This window comes from Talpa occidentalis, unplaced genomic scaffold, assembly GCF_014898055.3.
Source record: "Talpa occidentalis isolate TD23 unplaced genomic scaffold, MPIMG_talOcc4v2.1 talOcc4.3, whole genome shotgun sequence".
Classification (NCBI taxonomy): Eukaryota; Metazoa; Chordata; class Mammalia; order Eulipotyphla; family Talpidae; genus Talpa; species Talpa occidentalis.
The window spans coordinates 140,546,837-140,564,122 of record NW_023603184.1 but is presented as its reverse complement, the minus strand read 5'-3'; the positions used below and the strand labels follow the sequence as shown (position 1 = coordinate 140,564,122).

Genomic DNA, 17,286 nt, shown 5'->3' with positions numbered 1-17,286 from the left:
TCTCTCTCCTCCCTGCCCCTACCATTCCCATTTACCCCTAGCCCAGACAAACATTCCCACAAAAACGGCTGGGTACCCCCAGCGTGGCTAGCGGCTGGCTTTTCCTGTGCATTTCCACATGAGCCTGATTTAAGCACCTGCCAGAATACACTCCGGGGTCGCATTATTTTGGAGAGAAGCCACCCCAACCCACCAAACTGTGCAGCAAGGTACCTCGGTATCCAGAAAATAAATAAATAAATAAAAAAATGGAAAAGCTCAAGGGCTTATTTGTTTTGAAGGCGGAGAGAGGAAGCAATCAAGTTTGAAATACGTGGGCATTGTTTTTCCATTTATGAATCGACAGTTCAAGAATGAGTTCACCAACTTTTGGGGGGGCTAACGTGCAATGTTCCATAGCTCCACTGGGGTCCAGTCACACTAGCCCCAAATCGTCGAGCTGTAAGTTTATAATCTGGGCCCTTCTCTGCAGGTGAGGTACATCTCAATTGTTAAAAATAGCGCAGAGGGAAAGAGAGTTGGCAAAGTCGTTCGCGGCCAGGTTCACCGGAGGAGAGAGACCCAAGAGCGTTCCAAGTTCGCTCCAAACGCTCCCTGTGACCTGCGGGTCCTGGCTCACAAGGTCAGAAGGGGGTGGCGGCTCAAGCGTGTCCACGGACAGGACTGTCCCTCCCTGGGAGGGCGGAGATGAAGCCCCCGGCCCCGCGGGGCTTGGCCTGGAGCGCGCAGGGTCTTACCCAACAGCAGGAAGGACAGAACCCACTGCAGCACCGCCGCCGTCTGCAGCCGCCGCGCCAGCGGGATGTTCAGCGGCGCAAACTCGATCTTCATGGCTCAGCCCTGGGGAGCACCTCGCTGCTCCGCGGCGCCTGCAGGAAGCGCGCAGCGGGATCCCGCTCCGCGCGCGCCACCGGGTCGGCGGCTACTGGGAGGTGGCAACCGGGGAGCCGGCGGAGGCTGGATTTAGTGGGGGGGGGGGGGCGGGGGGGCGCCTGGGCTGAGGCCGGGGGCTGCCAATCAAGCGCACCCAGCGCCTGCGCTGGCCCTGGCGCCCGGGGCGCGCGGCAGCTTTGGCGCCCGCGGCGCATGGGCTGGCTGGGCGAGCTGGACGCGAGAGACCGCCCGAGGGGTCAGCTGGCGGCCCGCCCGCGCCCGGCAGCCCACGCTTCTGCTACCTTGCGGGGTGCTGGGGATCTCGGCCCGGATTTGACCATTGTTCAGCGGATCGATCACCGTGCGCCGGGTTTCAGCATCCGCCCTTAAACCCACCCCTTCCTTCAAATTCTGTGGTTCATACTTGGATTCTCTCGCCAACTGCAGCAAGGCGCGGGGTTTGCTTCTCTGGAAGCAGGGTGCTCATCCCGAGTCCCCCACATCACGCCCAAACTCCAGGGGCTTGGGGTGGGGACCCTGGCCTCCTCACTCATTTCTCCTGAGACTCCCTAGCTGTCCTGGAAAGCTTTCACCTCTTTGTTTATTCAGGCGTTTGTTAAGTACCTACTGGGTGCTGTGAACCATTCTGGGTGCGGGGCACTCACCCATAACCCAGCCACTCGTTGACGCTGTTATAGGGCAGCCCCGATATTGAACGGGGTGCCTGGCTGTGGGTCCTCACCCGCGCGCTTACAAGGGACTTATGAATACTCCACTACAGGCACACACAAAAGGTTAATAAAAGGTTTATTTACAAGGTGTAAGGGTAGTGTAACAGGGTGGTCCCCAGGAAAGGGGGAGGTTCCCTGCCCCACCCAAGGGAGGGTGGAGCTGAGCAGGAAGAGAAGAAGCTGCAAGAAGAGACTGAGGAAGGAAGCAGGATGGAGCCAGGAGACCTGGAGGAGGCGCATGGAGCCTAGAGACACGTGAAGAAACTGCGCTTGTCTTTTGGTCGTGGACTGGGTGACACAGATGTGGGTGAGACCCGTGGGGAGGTGACCATGGCAGCTTTTATCTTGATGTTGATTTTGCTCTTTTCCTTCCGGGCTTGTCCGGTTGTTTGTGACCCTTTTCTGTGGGTCCCCACTGGAAGATGCTTTAGACTTGTGGCAGGCTTTGGGGCCTTGCTCTGCGCCATTCCCATATGGATGGACTTTTACCCACGAGGGGACGGGTAACTTTGGGTGCTTGATTTAGAAACTAGACTCTTTGCCTTTCCTGTATTGTTTCCTAGTTTTATTAAAGTTCCTTCCCATTAAAGTCTCATATGTTTTGTGTTGATGCGGCGGATGGCAGAACCCATTTAGAATAGGCAGGTTTGCGGGGTTTGGGCTGCCCCTCTCCCTGGCCTATAACAGTAGGAAGACCAAAGTGCAGGTTTTCTGATGCCATGCAGACCGGGTAAAGGAGGAGTCAGAGTCCTCAGTGGTTTTGCAGGTTTTTTATTGGGGTTCACCAGGCATATGGCAGGCAGGGGTGCTGGGTGGGGGGCTGGCAGGCTGGCAGGCCTCCCAGCCCCCAGCAAGTCTTTACTCTATCTGGGCTCTCTGGCGTTCGTTCTGCTGCTTCTCGGCTTCTCTTTCGGCTTCCACTGGCGTCCCTGTGACGCCGCCCTTAAAAGCACAGTCTTAGCTCAGCTGAATCCCATCTACCTATGCCCACACCCTATTCCAGGTGCCCGCCATCAGGCATGCATTCAGGACAAGGATCCATCCTCTATCCTGATGGCGGAAGGGCAGAAAAGCCTGATATTTTCTTTACCCTACACAAGGGAAAAGGAAATAAGGAAAATGTACAACTCAGGGAGAAAATAGGGAAATAAAGTCTTTAATGCATCCTACCCGATCCGCTGACCTGGAAACCCAAAAAGCACTCTCAGCTGGCGGGGAGCCAAAATGGGGGACCCCTCCAAAGCCCACGTATCTGGCTTTATACCAACCTGGCTGCTTAACCCCACCCTCAGGTCCCAGCCACCTTCCCTTTGGTGGTGATAGGATTTGGAGTTCCCAGTGTCTTTGGCTTTGGCCTGGGGTGGGGTTGGAGTCCACAAAGCCTGTATGGAATTAGCTTTAGGACAGCCTTTTCCCCCTAACAGTATGATTGAGGAAGGCACTTCTAGGACATAGACTGGAGGATCAGGGAAATTTCAGATCAGTGCCCGTGACTTGAACTATAATGATGGATTTGTCCAGGCCAAGGCAAGTACATGTGCAAAGATCCTGTGGCTGAAACTCAAAGACCAATATAGTGGGAGCTCAGGAAACAAGGGAGATTGGGATGAGAGAAAGCAGAAATGGAGACCAAGATAAGAATGGCAGGAATGGTTGCTTGATTGGATTCACAATCTACTGGGAAGTACGAGCAAGACGCCCAGAACTCCTCCTATTCATCACCTGGAGTTTATTGAACTTGCACAGAGAGTTCCCTGGGAGAAAAGAACTGCCCACGGACGCAAAGCGAGCCCCCACCAGGCTCAGCCAACACAGCAGTCGATCCACATTGTAAGAATTCAATCATTCGTCATTTGTTTGGTGTTCAGCACATGTTTATTTGTGCATATATTGTGTCCCAGGTGATTGGAGTTAAATGATTATTGGAATGAATTGGTAAGAAACTTTTCATTCATTAAGCTGTTCAAGCAGCTTTTTTTCATTACCAAGGTTTAATTAAATGATATTATAAACAGATCAAAAGTATCCAATTTTCATCTCCAAAGAACCCCCATTTTTAAAAAGAAATTCAAGTAAAGCTGCTCTTGATAAAAAGGAAAGAGGACCCTGACTCCCACCTCCTCAGCACCGTGCTCCTCAAGGTGGATTTTTAGCAAGGAAACGGACATAGAGTAGATAACCTCTGCAGGTTCAGTAAAACACAGGTTGGAAGGCACTAATTTTGCTTTTTTTTTCTTTTCTTTTTCTTTCCTTTCCTTCCTTCCTTTTTTTTGGGGGGGGGGTACCATAATATTTAGAGAAATAAACAGTGTGAACAGAGTTGCAGTTACCAAAAAAACAAACAAACAAACAAACATATGTAATATCTCAACATCAGTGAGGGATTACCACCTTCCAGGAATACCTGCTTTGTGTGCTGCATTAATTTAAACGTGATAACAGAGCAGGTGCTATTATTTCTTTTTACCAATGATGAAACTGAGACTAGAGATCAAACTAACTGGTTACCTACTTAATAGTGGAACCAGACTTCTGTTATATAAATATTGGTTTGTGAAAATTGGTTATGGAAAAATTGGTTTGTAAAAATTGGTTTCCAAAGTCTGGGCAACTGAGTAACTGCCCTACTTGCCATTTCTCAAGTGATCTTACAAGGCAGGAAGGGACATTGTTGAAGCAGAGTAGATCCCTGAAGAATGGGTGAAGAGTAGTACTCCCACTGCCCACCTGTGACTATGCAGGTGCCTCTTTTCACCAGCTCTCTCCCTCTACAGGGCAGCAGCCTTCCTGCCTGCCCTTGACCTGTCAAGGCCACCCACCTGCAACCATGCAGGCCTCTCAGCAAACCTGTCCCTCCTGCCTCCTTGCATCTATGCAAGTGTCTTTAACTGTTTTATCGCTTCCCTGATAAACCTGCCCTTTAAATATATATAAAAAAAGAAAAGAATGGGTGAAAGAATGCAGCGGACCAAATCTGTCATAGTTTGAGCTGAGACTGGTTATCTACTCAATAACTTTATTTATTTGGCGTGCTATGCGCTTGGCATTGGTATATGTGAATAAATAAAACAGAAATCAGTTTTCAGTACTTCAACAGAAATGCATCAGGCACTTCTGCTATGGCCATTCTGGAGGAGGAGGATGTGTTGATGGGAAATCAACCCCTCCCTGCTTGGAGATGTGCAATTCTACCAACCCAGGGCCTTCCTCTCCTTCTCAAGTCTAGTAAGAAGCTGACAGTTCAGATTTCCCCATCCATTACAAAACCCTTTTCTTAAAAGTGAATAATTAAAAATTACTTCCTTGTTTCATCTAGCTTTGCCTGTACATTTTTTTTTAAAGATTTATTTATTTATACAAGAACCAGGGTACAGGCCACATGCACGGGAGGGTAAGAGGATTCACCACAGACAGAGCAAAGAACAGAACAGGCAGACTGATGAAATACACTGCTGAGGGGAACAGCAGGAGAGACAGGAGAGGTCTGCCAAGCCATGTGGGTTTCTCGCCAGCCAGCCGGGATTGAACCAGCACTGCAGAGGCTAAGGACAGCTTCACAGTGCGGCGGAGCTCAACTGCCTGAGCCACCAGGGAGGCCCTGCCTGTACATTTTACCACAGGAACCAATAAATTATATACCAAGTAGCCAGAAGCAACCAGACTAGTTCTAGTTGGAAGACAACAATGTTTTTAAATAACATAACATTTTATTCTAGCTGAAGTTAAAATGAAAATAGTATTCTTTGTACATTAAGAATCTTTAGGGGCCTCCCTGGTGGCGCAGGGGTTAAAGTCTCAGTGCTCTCAAGCTATCACCAGCCACTGCGGCATAAGTTCGATCCCAGCCTGGGAACTAACCCACATGGCGCAGCAGACCTCTCTTGTCTCGCCCGCTGCTCCCCTCAGCAGTGGATTTCAGTAGATCCCCCTGTTCGGCTCCCCACTCTGTCTCTGGTGAATCCTCTCGCCCCCCACACCTCTGGCCTGTACCCCAGTTCTTGTATGCATAAATAAATAAACTTAAAAAAAAAAAAGAAAAGAAAATGGCACAGAAATGGCATCAAGAAACCTTGATCCCAAAGAATCTCTTAAGGTGGTGGATCCCAAATTCCTAAGGAACATGCGCTTAACAAGAAGGGCCTGAAGAAGATGCAGGCCAACAATGCCAAGGTCGTGAGTGCACATGCTGAGGCTATCAAGGCCCTTGTAAAGACCAAGACGGTCAGGGCTAACATCCCAAAGGCCAGCAGCTGCAAACTCAGCCGACCTGCCTATATCGCCCACCCCAAGCTTGGGAAACATGCACATGCCTGCAACGCCAAGGGTCTCAGGCTATCCTGGCCAAAGGCCTAGGTGCAAACCCAGGCCAAGGATGCAGCTGCTGAATAGGTTCCCAAAGGAACACAGGCTGCCAGAGGTGCCCCAGCCCCCACAAAGGCCCAAGAATAGAGAACCCTGTCTGCCCGTGCGAGGACAGAGGACTGGTATCTCCCATAGGCTGCTGTTTGCTGGGCACTAGTGTCCTCCTGTGCTATTTTGTACAAATAAACCTGAAGCAGGGGGAAAAAAAGATTTACTTTATTTATTTATGCATACAAGAACTGGGGTGTAGACCAGAGGTGCAGGGGGTGAGAGGATTCACCAGAGACAGAGTGGGGAGCAGAACAGGCAGATCCACTGAACACTGCTGAGGGGAGCAGCGGGAAGACAGGAGAGGTCTGCTGTGCTCTGTGGGTAGTTCCCTGGCCAGGCATCGAATTCAGGCCGCAGTGGCTGGCGATAGCTTGATAGCGCTGAGACTTAACCCCTACACCACCAGGGAGGCCTTCCTTCTTTTAAATTATTATAGTATTATGATCTATAACTCAGAAATTATGGTAATCACTAGAATTGACATAATATCCTTTCTTTCTCCATGCTTTTGAGTCCTAGGGCGAGTTAGGGGTAATCAGGCAGTTTCAGGGACAGTGCAGGCAGGGACTTCAGGAGAGTTAAGGAAGGCTCCAGAGATAAGGACAACAAATTCCAAAGGGGAATAATCAAACACCCCCCCCCACTAGGGGCAACAGGACATTCTAAAACAAGGATGATAAAGAAAAGTATGCTAAGATAAGGGCTGAGACAGACTTAGTTCTGCACACAGAGACATTTAGGTAGTGAGTGAGATCACCGAGAACTAACCAATCACAAAGAGACTGATGCAGCTTTAGCTTAATTAGGGAAAGAAGGTCTATATGCCCCGAGGCATGACTCCACTTGGCTCCCTTACCCCTTCCTGGCCTGGTTCCACCTGCCTGGGAGTCCCACTTTATTTCTGTTCTTTTTCTCCTTAATAAGGCTTTTTCTTTCTCTAAATGAATCTGCCTCTTCTTGCTTGCTTGGCTGAGCATCAGCAAAGCTCCTGCTGCGGCTTCGTGAGACGCCAACCATGGTGGTCTGGAGGCTGGGGCTCAGCGCTGCCTCTGCAGCCTAGGATGCATTCCTGGCTGGGAGACTAGGCCTGCAAACCTGAAATTACAGTATCACCCTCACCTGTACTTTTGTTTGCACTTGACCTGGGAACGTACCTGGGACCCAGAAACTCAAACAAGAGAGAAATAAGAAGAGAGGGACTGGGAAGGGGTCCGGCAACTCAGGGAGCCAGGGCCGGCTCTGACGGAGGCAGTCAACCACTCAGCAGTGTCCTTGCAGGTGAGCTCCAGCCTCCGCGGCCTCCATTTCCAGTTTCTAAGAAGGTGCAGTCTGATGGATGAGCTCGTACTCATGTATTTTTCCATCTTTCTGGTTGCTTCCGTCTCTAAGCTGTCTACTTGGAGTATAACCTATAGGTTCCTGTGGTCTGTTATGGTTACCTTCTTTCCACAGCACATGATAATCCTGGCTGCATCATCTCCCCGCTGGGTTACTGCATCTTCCTAATGGTCGGGGGGTCTTGAACTTTGCTCCGTACTTCCACCACTAATCCCTTTCCCACAAGTGGTCTTTCCAAAATACCAAGTGAATCATGTTATTTCTGCCAGGAAAAATCTCTGACTTTCCTTTCATTGTTCTTCAGATTAAGTCTGGACCCTGCTTTCTCCTAACAAGAGCATGCACTGGACGGAGAAGGTGAGTTCTGCTGGGGCATCTCCTAACCTCTCATGTCTCCATGGAACCCACCAACTCTCACTCTGAGCTTTAGTCCTTCTGACCTTCATCCAGTTGTTGAACAAACACATTTCAGGCAGAGGAGGAGACACCCAGTAAACAGGGTGGTCCCCAGAAAAAGGGGAGCTTCCAGGTTCCCTGCTCCACCCCAGCAATGTACTCTCTGCTGAGCTGAGAAGAGAAGATGGAGAGGAGACTTGAGTGCCAAGGAAGCAGGATGGAGAGCAAGAAGGAGACCTGGCGGAGGCATGTGGAGCTGAGATGTGTGAAAAAACTGTGCTTGCTTCTTGGCCTTAGACTGGTTGAAACTGGGTGAGAGACCCTTGGGGAGGTTAACAATGGCAGCTTTTTTTATAGAGGCATGTTTTATTTACTTATTTATTTTTTGTTTTTGTTTATACAAGCACTGGGGACAGTCAGAAGCACGGGAGGGTGAGAGAATTCACCAGAGCCAGAGCAGGGAGCAGAGCAGGCAGAAGGACCGAAGTACACTGCTGAGGGGAGCAGCGGGAGGCAGGAGAGGTCTGCGTGCCATGAGGGACCCTCCTCCTGTGGAGGCAGGAGAGGTCTGCGCGTCATGTGGGACCCTCCTCCTGTGGCCGGGGAGCAGCCGGAGATCGAACCGTTGCCGCAGAGGCCGCGGGCAGCTTCGCAACCCAGCGCTCAACCGCTGCGCCACTGGGGAGGCCCAACAATGGCAGCTTTTATCTTCGTTTTGACTTTGCTCTTTTCCTCCCAGACTTGTTGACTACTTGTGACTTTTTCTATGGGTCCCCACCAGAAGGTGCTTTAGGCTTGAGGAGGAAGGCTTTTGGGCCTTCCTATGAGCCAATTGTGTTTTGCTGAACTTTTACCCACGAGGGGATGGGTAACATTGGGTGTTTGATTTGGAAACTATATTCTTTGTCTTTTCTGTATTGCACACTAATCGTGTTGCAGAAATGAATTCTAGCCTTTTTACCCTGGCAGGGGAAGAATAAGCGGTACTTCAGGAATGGTGGGGTCAGGAGAAGCTTTATTACTCATGCATATCTCAGACCTGGTAGCCCCAGGTCAGCACTGGTCTAGAGACAAAGAGTTTTTATACATAAACACTTTACATTGATAAAGTTGGTTAGTTAGCATACAAATTCTTGACACAGGAAAAGGGGAAGATACAGATCTTTGAGGATGGCCTGGGAGATCAATCAGCCTAGCAGGCTGCCCGGCCTTGTTTAGATATGCTTATTAAGGAAGCAAAATTGTTATTTACTTTACATTTCCAGGTCTATGACTCTTTAACAGGGAAAGATTTCCTTTTCTTAGCAGTTCCCTTTCAATTGTATTAAAGTTCCTTTCCACTAAAGGTCTAGATATTTTGTCTTGATGCCTCTGATGACAGAATCTATTTAGAGCAGGTATTTTTGGGGGTTCTGGGGTGCCCCTCTCCCTGTTCTTTAACAACCACCAGAATTTAAATGTTTCAAGGTCTCCTGGCATTATCTTTTATCATAATGTCAGTATCATTTCATCCCATTGCATATTGTGTTTTCCAGGTGGTGGGAAACGCAGTTGCCAGTGGTTCCAGATGTGCACCTTAGAGCTTCCATCCTTAATACTTTAGGGCGTTTCAAGTCAGCTTGTAACAGGGTGGTCCCCAGGAAAGGGTCTAGGTTCCCTGCCCTACCCAAATGGAGGGTGGAGCTGAGCAGGGAGAGAAGAGCTGCAGAGGAGACTGAGGAAGGAAGGAAGCAGGATGGAGATCCAGAAGGAGATCTGGAGGAGGCACATGGAGCCGAGAGACACGTATGGACTGGGTGAAACCAATGTGGGTGAGAGACCCGTGGGGAGGTGACAATGGCGGTTTTTGTCTTGATTTTGATTTTGCTCTTTTCCTTCCAAAATTGTCTGGTTGTTTCTGATCCTTTTCTGTGGGTCCCCACTGGAAGGTGCTTTAGACTTGTGGCAGGCTTTGGGGCCTTGCTCTGGGCCAATCCTGCTTGGATGGACTTTTACCCATGAGGGGACGGGTCACTTTGGGTGCTTGATTTAGAAACTAGATTCTTTGCCTTTCCTGGGTTATTTCCTAGTTGTATTAAAGTTCCTTCCCATTAAAGTCTCATATGTTTGTGTTGATGGGGTGGATGGCAGAACCTATATAGAGCAGGGAGGTTTGTGGGGTCTGGGTTGCCCCTCTCCCTGCCCTGTAACAAGCTGTTTTATTTTCGTTAGAAAACACAGTTGAGGGGTCTCCCCAGTGGCGCAGTGCGTTGAGCACAGCGCTGTGAAGTTGTCCACAGCCTCTGCAGCCAGCCAGGGAGATTCCCATATGACGCAGTAGACCTCCTATCTCGCCAGCTGCTCCCCTCAGCCGTGTATTTCAGTGGACTCTGACTCAAAATCTGTTGGGATGGGAGGTATTATTTAGCCTATTCTATGCAAAATTGTTAGATGGAAGAAAATCTGCTGGCAGAAGATTGAACACAGCATCCGCAGGTAGAGAGTACTGAGGACACTGTTTCCTCTTCTCAAGTTTTTTTTTTTTTTTAAGATTTATTTATTTTTATACAAGAACTGGGGTTCAGGCCAGAGGCGCAGAAAGTGAGACGATTCACCAGAGACAGAGCGGGGAGCAGAACAGGCAGACTGACTGAAACACACTGCTGAGGGGACCAGCAGGTGAGCAGGAGAGGTCTGCCGCGCCATGTGGGTAGCTCCCTGGCCGGGCGGGAATCGAACCCGCGCTGCAGAGGCTGCGGACAGCTTCACAGCGCTGCCCTCAACCGGCTGCGCCATGGGGGAGGCCCTCAAAAGGGGTTTCTAAGGAAGTCTCCCTTTTAGGGCGGCTGTAAGACTCAAACAACACTTAGAACGGCACAGCGACGCCGCACGGAGAAAAGAATGAAATAAAAACGAATCCTGGTATCAGCGTCCGGCGCTCACCACGCTCGGATCCGCCCCCGCCCACCCCCGCAGCCTCAGGCCCCGCCCACCCGCGTTCCGGCCCCCTCCGGGCGGGGATTCGCCACCTGAAGTCCCGCCCCCTACCTACCGCCCCCACTCAGTGGCCCCCTCTATAGCCCCGCCCCCGTAGCCCCGCCCACCTCGGGCGAATTCGCGCGACAGGCGTCAGGGCATTTGCCGACTGTTCACCGTAGTGCCTGTCAAACGCTAGTCCTTTCTAGCCAATTTTGTCTCATTCCCCAGCATGTAAATTATTCAACGCACCCATTTGCTGAGATTAATAACGGTAATGTTCCTGACTGCAGATGAACGACGAGAGGCGTTTCTGTTGGAAACAGACCGGCGATATCCAAGGCAGCCCTCAGGAGCGGCGGGTCCTAGCAGCGTAGTCGCAGAGCCCGGGCCCTGTGCGCCGCGCAGGCGCAGTGCGTCCGACTCGCCATGCCGACTGTCAGCGTGAAGCGCGATCTGCTCTTCAAAGCCTTGGGTCGGACCTACAGTGAGTGCTGGCCCCGGAGTCGGGGCGCTGCTTTGCTCCCCGGAGGCGGGACTCCCTCGCTGGGCCAGAGCGCCGCCTCCTGCTGCCCAGCAGCGTCGGGCCTCGCGCCGCCGGGGTCTGGGCAGGCAGGGAGGGCGGGCGGGCGGCCGGGCTGATGGCGCCTCTCGCAGCCGGTCGCCCCGAGGCGGCCCTTGCATCACCCGCGGGGCCGGCCTCGCCGAGTCAGTCATGCAGCGGCCCCGCAGCGAGCGCCGCCTGCGTGTTTGGCACTGACATCGCCGGGGCACAGCGCAGGAATGGCTGCATCCCGAGTGTAGACGGTGGGGTACACTAGGGTGGGAAGGGTTTGAGTAGGGGAAGTGGGGGGCTAGTGTTCCCCCCGTCTTTGTTTACTGAGAGCTCTTTCATGCCAGGCTCTGGTTTAAGCGCTTTGAGAATCCAGCAGTGCACCCGAGATGTAACGTCCACGTGCAGGTTCTGATGAGGGAGGTGAACAGTAATTGGCCAGCACACAAGTAAAATGATTTCAGGTGGCACTAAGTGCGATTAAGGAAATAAAAAGATGGGAGAACCACATTAGATAGGGTGTTAATATTTGAGCTGAGACTGGAATGACCAGGAGTCTGCGCCCTGCCCTTGGTCTTAGTGCTGCACTTCAGGTTTCTTTCTGAGATGTAATTGACATGTAACTTATTAGTTTCAGGTGTGCAACGTAATGATTTGATATTTATTTCTAAAAACACTGCCATTAAGAAAAAGGTGGGAAATGGTAGGTGCAGAGATGCAGCAGCTGAAATGGCATCCGCCCCGCCCCATAGTTACCAGCTGGTGTAAAGCCTGTAGCAACTAATTTATAAGAGCTGTTTTTCGCCTTCGGGTTCAACATAACAAAGCTCTCGTTGATTTAGCGGGTACAGCTTCTTAGAGAAAGATATTACTATAAAAATAAAGTTAGCTTTTAAGGTGTTTCTAATGGCTCTGCTCTTAGATTTCATACATTTTTGATGTCTTAAGGTTCTGTTGCAAATCTAAAAAACAAATACCCTTGCCTAATGAACTCAGCTGTAATTCCTTTCACTTTTTATTTTGTAATATGCTTGTTTATATTTTTTACCTATCAGGCTAAACCATATTTTCACCAATGGGGTATTATATAGTTGGATTGCACAAGATGGGAAGGCAAATGTTTGTACAAGACCCAATAATCACTTCCCACCTATTGTGGAAAGTTAATAATTCAGCTTTTAAAAACTGATGACATTTATAGCCTCATAACCATCATCTGATGTTTTAATGTAGTTTCTGTCTCCATCCTTCCCCCCATAGAAAGAGATCAGGTAAACTTGATTTTCCACAAATATCTGTCAGCTGCTGACTCTTTAACGTTTCAGTCAGGAGGACTGGTATTATTGAGGTGTACTTAAGACAAGTTAAAAGTAATAATAGTTATCATTAGTTTTTCATATGTTCTTTCTTGAAAACTTTTGACATGTTCAGGTTGAGATCATAGTTGTAATAGCATGTTTTGCAAAGCATCTGGTTTCCAGTAGTGTGGCTCCATCTTGTTTCTTACCCCCCCCTTTTTTTTTAAATCTCTTTTTTTCTTGTTTGCTGATAATGTCCCATTCACATTTTCTATCCACCATTCCTCTTTTTTTCCTTGCCTCCAAGAGTTGCTTTTTGCTGTCTTAAATCCCCCCCCCCCTTTTTTTTCCTACCAGTCACCGGCTTATCCTTCACCATCTCTTTGCTTATGAAGGATGTTTTTCAAGTGGCTTGTTATTCCGGTCACTTTGTGCATTTGGGTAGTTTTATGTCCTTATTCTACCTATTCGCCTTTCTGCTCAGAAAATAGGCAGTATTGGTCCAAAGATGAAATATTGCCACTCATTTTACTGGTCTATTATGACTATTCTCCAATTCTGGTCTTGTTTTTCCTTGGTGTGATTGCCAGCAAGACTGCCAGAGCCCCTGTGTATGCCACTAGATGAAGTTACTCAGGTGTGTCATTTTGTTAGAGGGACTTATTCTTTTATATCATCACAATTTTATTGTTTTGCATCGAAGCACTGTATTTACAGCTGAAAGGGATAAAACAAATTACATGGTAATTGGGATTCCGTGAGGCACTCTATATTTTATTAGTTCTATGCAGTTTGGTCAATAATCACTCAGTTATCTATCACTGAGTAATAAGTTACTCAAAAATTTAGTAACTTAAAACTACAATCATTTGTTAACTTACGATTTTTGAGGGTAAAGGATTGGGGAGTGGCTTAGCTGGTTCCGACTTCGGATGCCTCTCCAGGTTGTTGTAATGGTGCCAGGTCTGTAGTCACCCCAAGGCCTACCTGGGGCTGGAGAATCTAATTACAAGTTCACTCAGGTGGGTGTTGGCAGGTGGGTGTGCCTTGCTGATTTTAGAGCACCATCTTTAGTTCCTCTCCTTGACCTTTCCATAAAATTACTGGCAACATGGTGGCTTTTTTATCTCAAATTGAGGAGTCCATGAGAACAGGAAGTGCTCAAGATGGAAGCCACAGTTTTTATTAAGTTCTCAGAAGTAGTATGCCCTTCCCTGCCATATTTTCTAGGTCACAGACCAGACCTGGCATGATGTGGGAAGGGGCTACACAGGCTGTGACTATTGAGTGTTCTTGGAGCCAGGATTGGAGACCTACTGTGGCAGTCTAATGGAGTGGACTCTGGTGATTCATGTATCTCCCAACTGCAAAATAAACTCCCTTTCAGGGCCCCCAGAAATGTCATCCTATTATAGCAGCAACTCAGACTCCTGAATCTCATCATCTAAGTCAGGTCCAGGTGTGGATGAAGCCCTGCGGTGTAATTCCTGAAGTCCAGCTGCTAGAAAACAGCTACACTTGGCCTTAGAGAATCAACAGACAGGTTATATGCGCTACATGCACTGACATACATATCTTCTGTAGGCAGAAGATAACTACTGGACATTGTTCTTTGACAGAGAGAAATGGGACACACAAAGGAACTGTCAGCCAATAACATTTCTGATATTGGGCTGCATTGCTGGCTATCACAAGGCCTAGGGTCATTCTCCATGCCTGTCTTGGGACACCCTCTGCGTGATTTTTTTTTTTTTTTTTTTTTTTGGCAGAGGAAGGTGAAAGAATGTAGGCCCTTTTATAACTGATTTATTTTCACAGTCTACTTTCTACTAATAGAATTTTGGGGTGTTCAGAGACTTCATTTTGTCTTGTTTCTGACCTTTTCAACTTAAATTCACAATCTTCCTGCATATCTATTTCTTTTAAAAACTTTGTGGGTATTTGGTGAATTTTGTTGGTTTCCATTTCATTAGACAAAAACCACACCACCCACAGATCTCTGAAATAAGCTGTTCTTTACCTTGGGTTCCTGCTGATACTCTTATCAGTATTTAAGCTTAATTGTGTGATTAAATGAGCTTATAAGGCACACCCCTAATGTCTTTACGGTGCTTTTTGTCTGAATGAATCACACCTTTGATCTTTGAATCTTTTTACCCTTGATTTCATCTTTGGACCATGTTTTCTTGGCTGAGCTCTGGATTTGCTATTTGTTCAGAAGTCATTTCTTTTAATACAATTCTTTTATATCTGGAGAGACTGAGAATTTTTGAAACCATCTAGTCCTGCCTTCCTTTTGCATAATAGTCTTTCCTTTAGATTCTTTCTTCTCTCACATCAGAAACAGCAAGGGGAAAAGCCAGGCGATACTTTCAGCACTGGTTAGAAGTATTCACTGAGCAGCTACATGTCCTCTAGCATGTGTAAGTGGCAGCAGCAGCGGGCTAACCTTACTACCTGTCCAGTTCCATCTCACTTCCCTCATGTCCTGCATCCTTATCAGAGACCAAGCCTTTCATTAACAGCTTTTTCAAGGCACTTTGGGTTATCTTTTACCCTGTCCTCAAAGCCCACCTTCTGAGAGGTCAGGTTTTTGTTACAGCAGTGCTTCACTTGGGGGATTGAAGTCTGTATCAGTTATCCCTTGATACATAGCACATGACCCAATATTTGGGAATGTAAATAGGAAGCCTTTATTAGTTCACACACTTTGAGAGAGAGGAATCGGGTGGCTTGGCAAGGTGGTTCTGGCTCTGAGTCTCTCACAGTGTGCCCTCAAGTCGTCATTTGGGCCCGCAGGCCTCTGAAGGCTTAACTGAGCATAGAGAACATGCATCCAAGTTCACTCATGCTGTTGCTTCAGACCTCAGTTCACACTAAGGTGTGAATTTCAGGAGGTGGGACACGCTGGGTGTAACTCCCAGCCCTAGTTAAGGATAGCCCCTGCCCATTTATTTGTTTGTTCCCCACACCAGAGACCAAGAATCATCCCAGACTCATTCTGCTCACTCAGTATCCCTTCCTCCTTTCCAGTCATGGAGCCTTATAAAGGCTGCCTCTAGCACATTCTCACATTCTGCCTGCTTCCTCATGATACTGTTGCTGCTTTGAGCAAATCCTCATTGTCTCACCTGTCCAGTGGCAGTGGCCTCCCTGCTCCAGTTCTTCCTTCACTGCCACCATTCTTTAAAATGCAGATCTAGTCATGCTTTTGCTTAGCCGCAAGTCGTTCACTATAACTACCCGGGGTTTACAGACAGGATAGAGGGCATGTCTTTCTACTTGTTCCATTGTATCTCTTCCTGCCATGAATGTTATGCTTCATCCATATCGAACTTGACAAATTCGCTGTGGTCATCACACCCTGCACAGCCTCTGCCTAATGAACTCATCCTTCCTGTGAAATCTTAGCTGACCCTGAATGGAGGGGATTATTTCCTCTGTGCTGTTTCTGTGCCTGGCACTTAGTGTAACTGTATTTATGCATCTGAGTAGGAAGTAATATTTTATTTATCTAGTTAACTGTGGCATATAGTAGGTGCTCAATAAATACTGAACTGAAGTTGAGTATATCAGTAATCTTTTTTTTATAAATGAGGTAACACTGGTTTATAACATTGTATATGAATTTAGGGCAGTAGGGGCACACCTCTTCAGATGTATGTTACCACACTACACCCACCAACAAGGCACCCATAATTTTCCACCATAGTCCATTGTGCCCTTACCTTTCTCCCTCCTCAGTATCTGGAATCTTAAGACCAGCTTTTAGACAGAATATACCAGTAATAATGGTTTGTGTTCAATTTCTGGTAATTAGAAAACCCTGAGGATATTGCCCCAGGTAGCAAAGCAACATAGACTATACTATAAAAATAAGGAGCAGAACTATTAATTATTGCATACCTGTTGTGTTTTGAGGCACTGTGCCAAATCCATTATCTGTAGGAATGCATTTCAGTCTATGTGACAGTCTATGCTTTAAAGAAATGACTATTAAATGCCACATTATGAAGGGGGCATATGGATCAGAAAGTTTCCATTGGGTCCAAGTTCTCAGAACTAGTCAGTGGGGTGGCCATTATTCAAACTGATTGGCCTGGCTCCAGGGCCAACTGGTAGGCCACCTCAGAGACATTTAAAGCAAAGGACTTACATAACCTTATTCCATCGTGTTGGACCTGGGATTTGGTCATTCGATCCTTACTTAATAGGTAGTTTTTCTTCTGAGTAAATGCAAACTTCCTAGTGCAGGTAACCTAACTCTGTAGTTGATACTAGTGTAAATGAATCAGCCTTTCAATAGTTTTGTTTTTTTCCTTAATGTTTTTTGGTCATGGTGTTTTTCGTTTGTTTTTAAATGATTCTATCTGGTGCCTGATGCTTAGTATGCTTGGTAAAAGGCAGTTCATGAGAAAATGAAATTTGTATATTGTTTTCATTTATGCTGAACATATCAAAATGAACAATCTCCTCTCTTTTTTCTAGCCGACGAAGAATTTGATGAGCTATGTTTTGAATTTGGTCTGGAACTTGATGAAATTGTATGTATTGGATATTTATTTTTCACATATTCTCTCTATAAACTCATTTTTCAGAGGTTCACTGTAGAGCTTTTGAGGGCTATGGTGGGTTCTGTGTTCTCTGTTAAAAGAGGTTCTGGTGTTTTGCTTAAAAATCTTAAAAAGGGGTTTTTGCTTTATCATGGATGCAGTCACCTCACATTATC

General features: G+C 47.7%; 2 protein-coding genes across 2 annotated transcripts in view; one reads left to right on the top strand and one right to left on the bottom strand.

Annotated features, from left to right (window-relative positions):
- Positions 1–862, bottom strand: part of MOGAT1 (monoacylglycerol O-acyltransferase 1) — a 28,184-nt gene extending 27,322 nt beyond the window's left edge. The window contains exon 1 of the mRNA XM_037524133.2: positions 738–862. Within this exon, the coding sequence (XP_037380030.1) occupies positions 738–831 (94 nt within the window). The 5' untranslated portion in view covers positions 832–862. The remainder of the gene's footprint in view (positions 1–737) is intronic.
- Positions 863–11,088: 10,226 nt separating this feature from the next.
- Positions 11,089–17,286, top strand: part of FARSB (phenylalanyl-tRNA synthetase subunit beta) — a 70,778-nt gene continuing 64,580 nt past the window's right edge. The window contains exons 1-2 of the mRNA XM_037524131.1: positions 11,089–11,193; positions 17,046–17,101. Of these exons, the coding sequence (XP_037380028.1) occupies positions 11,136–11,193; positions 17,046–17,101 (114 nt within the window). The 5' untranslated portion in view covers positions 11,089–11,135. The remainder of the gene's footprint in view (positions 11,194–17,045; positions 17,102–17,286) is intronic.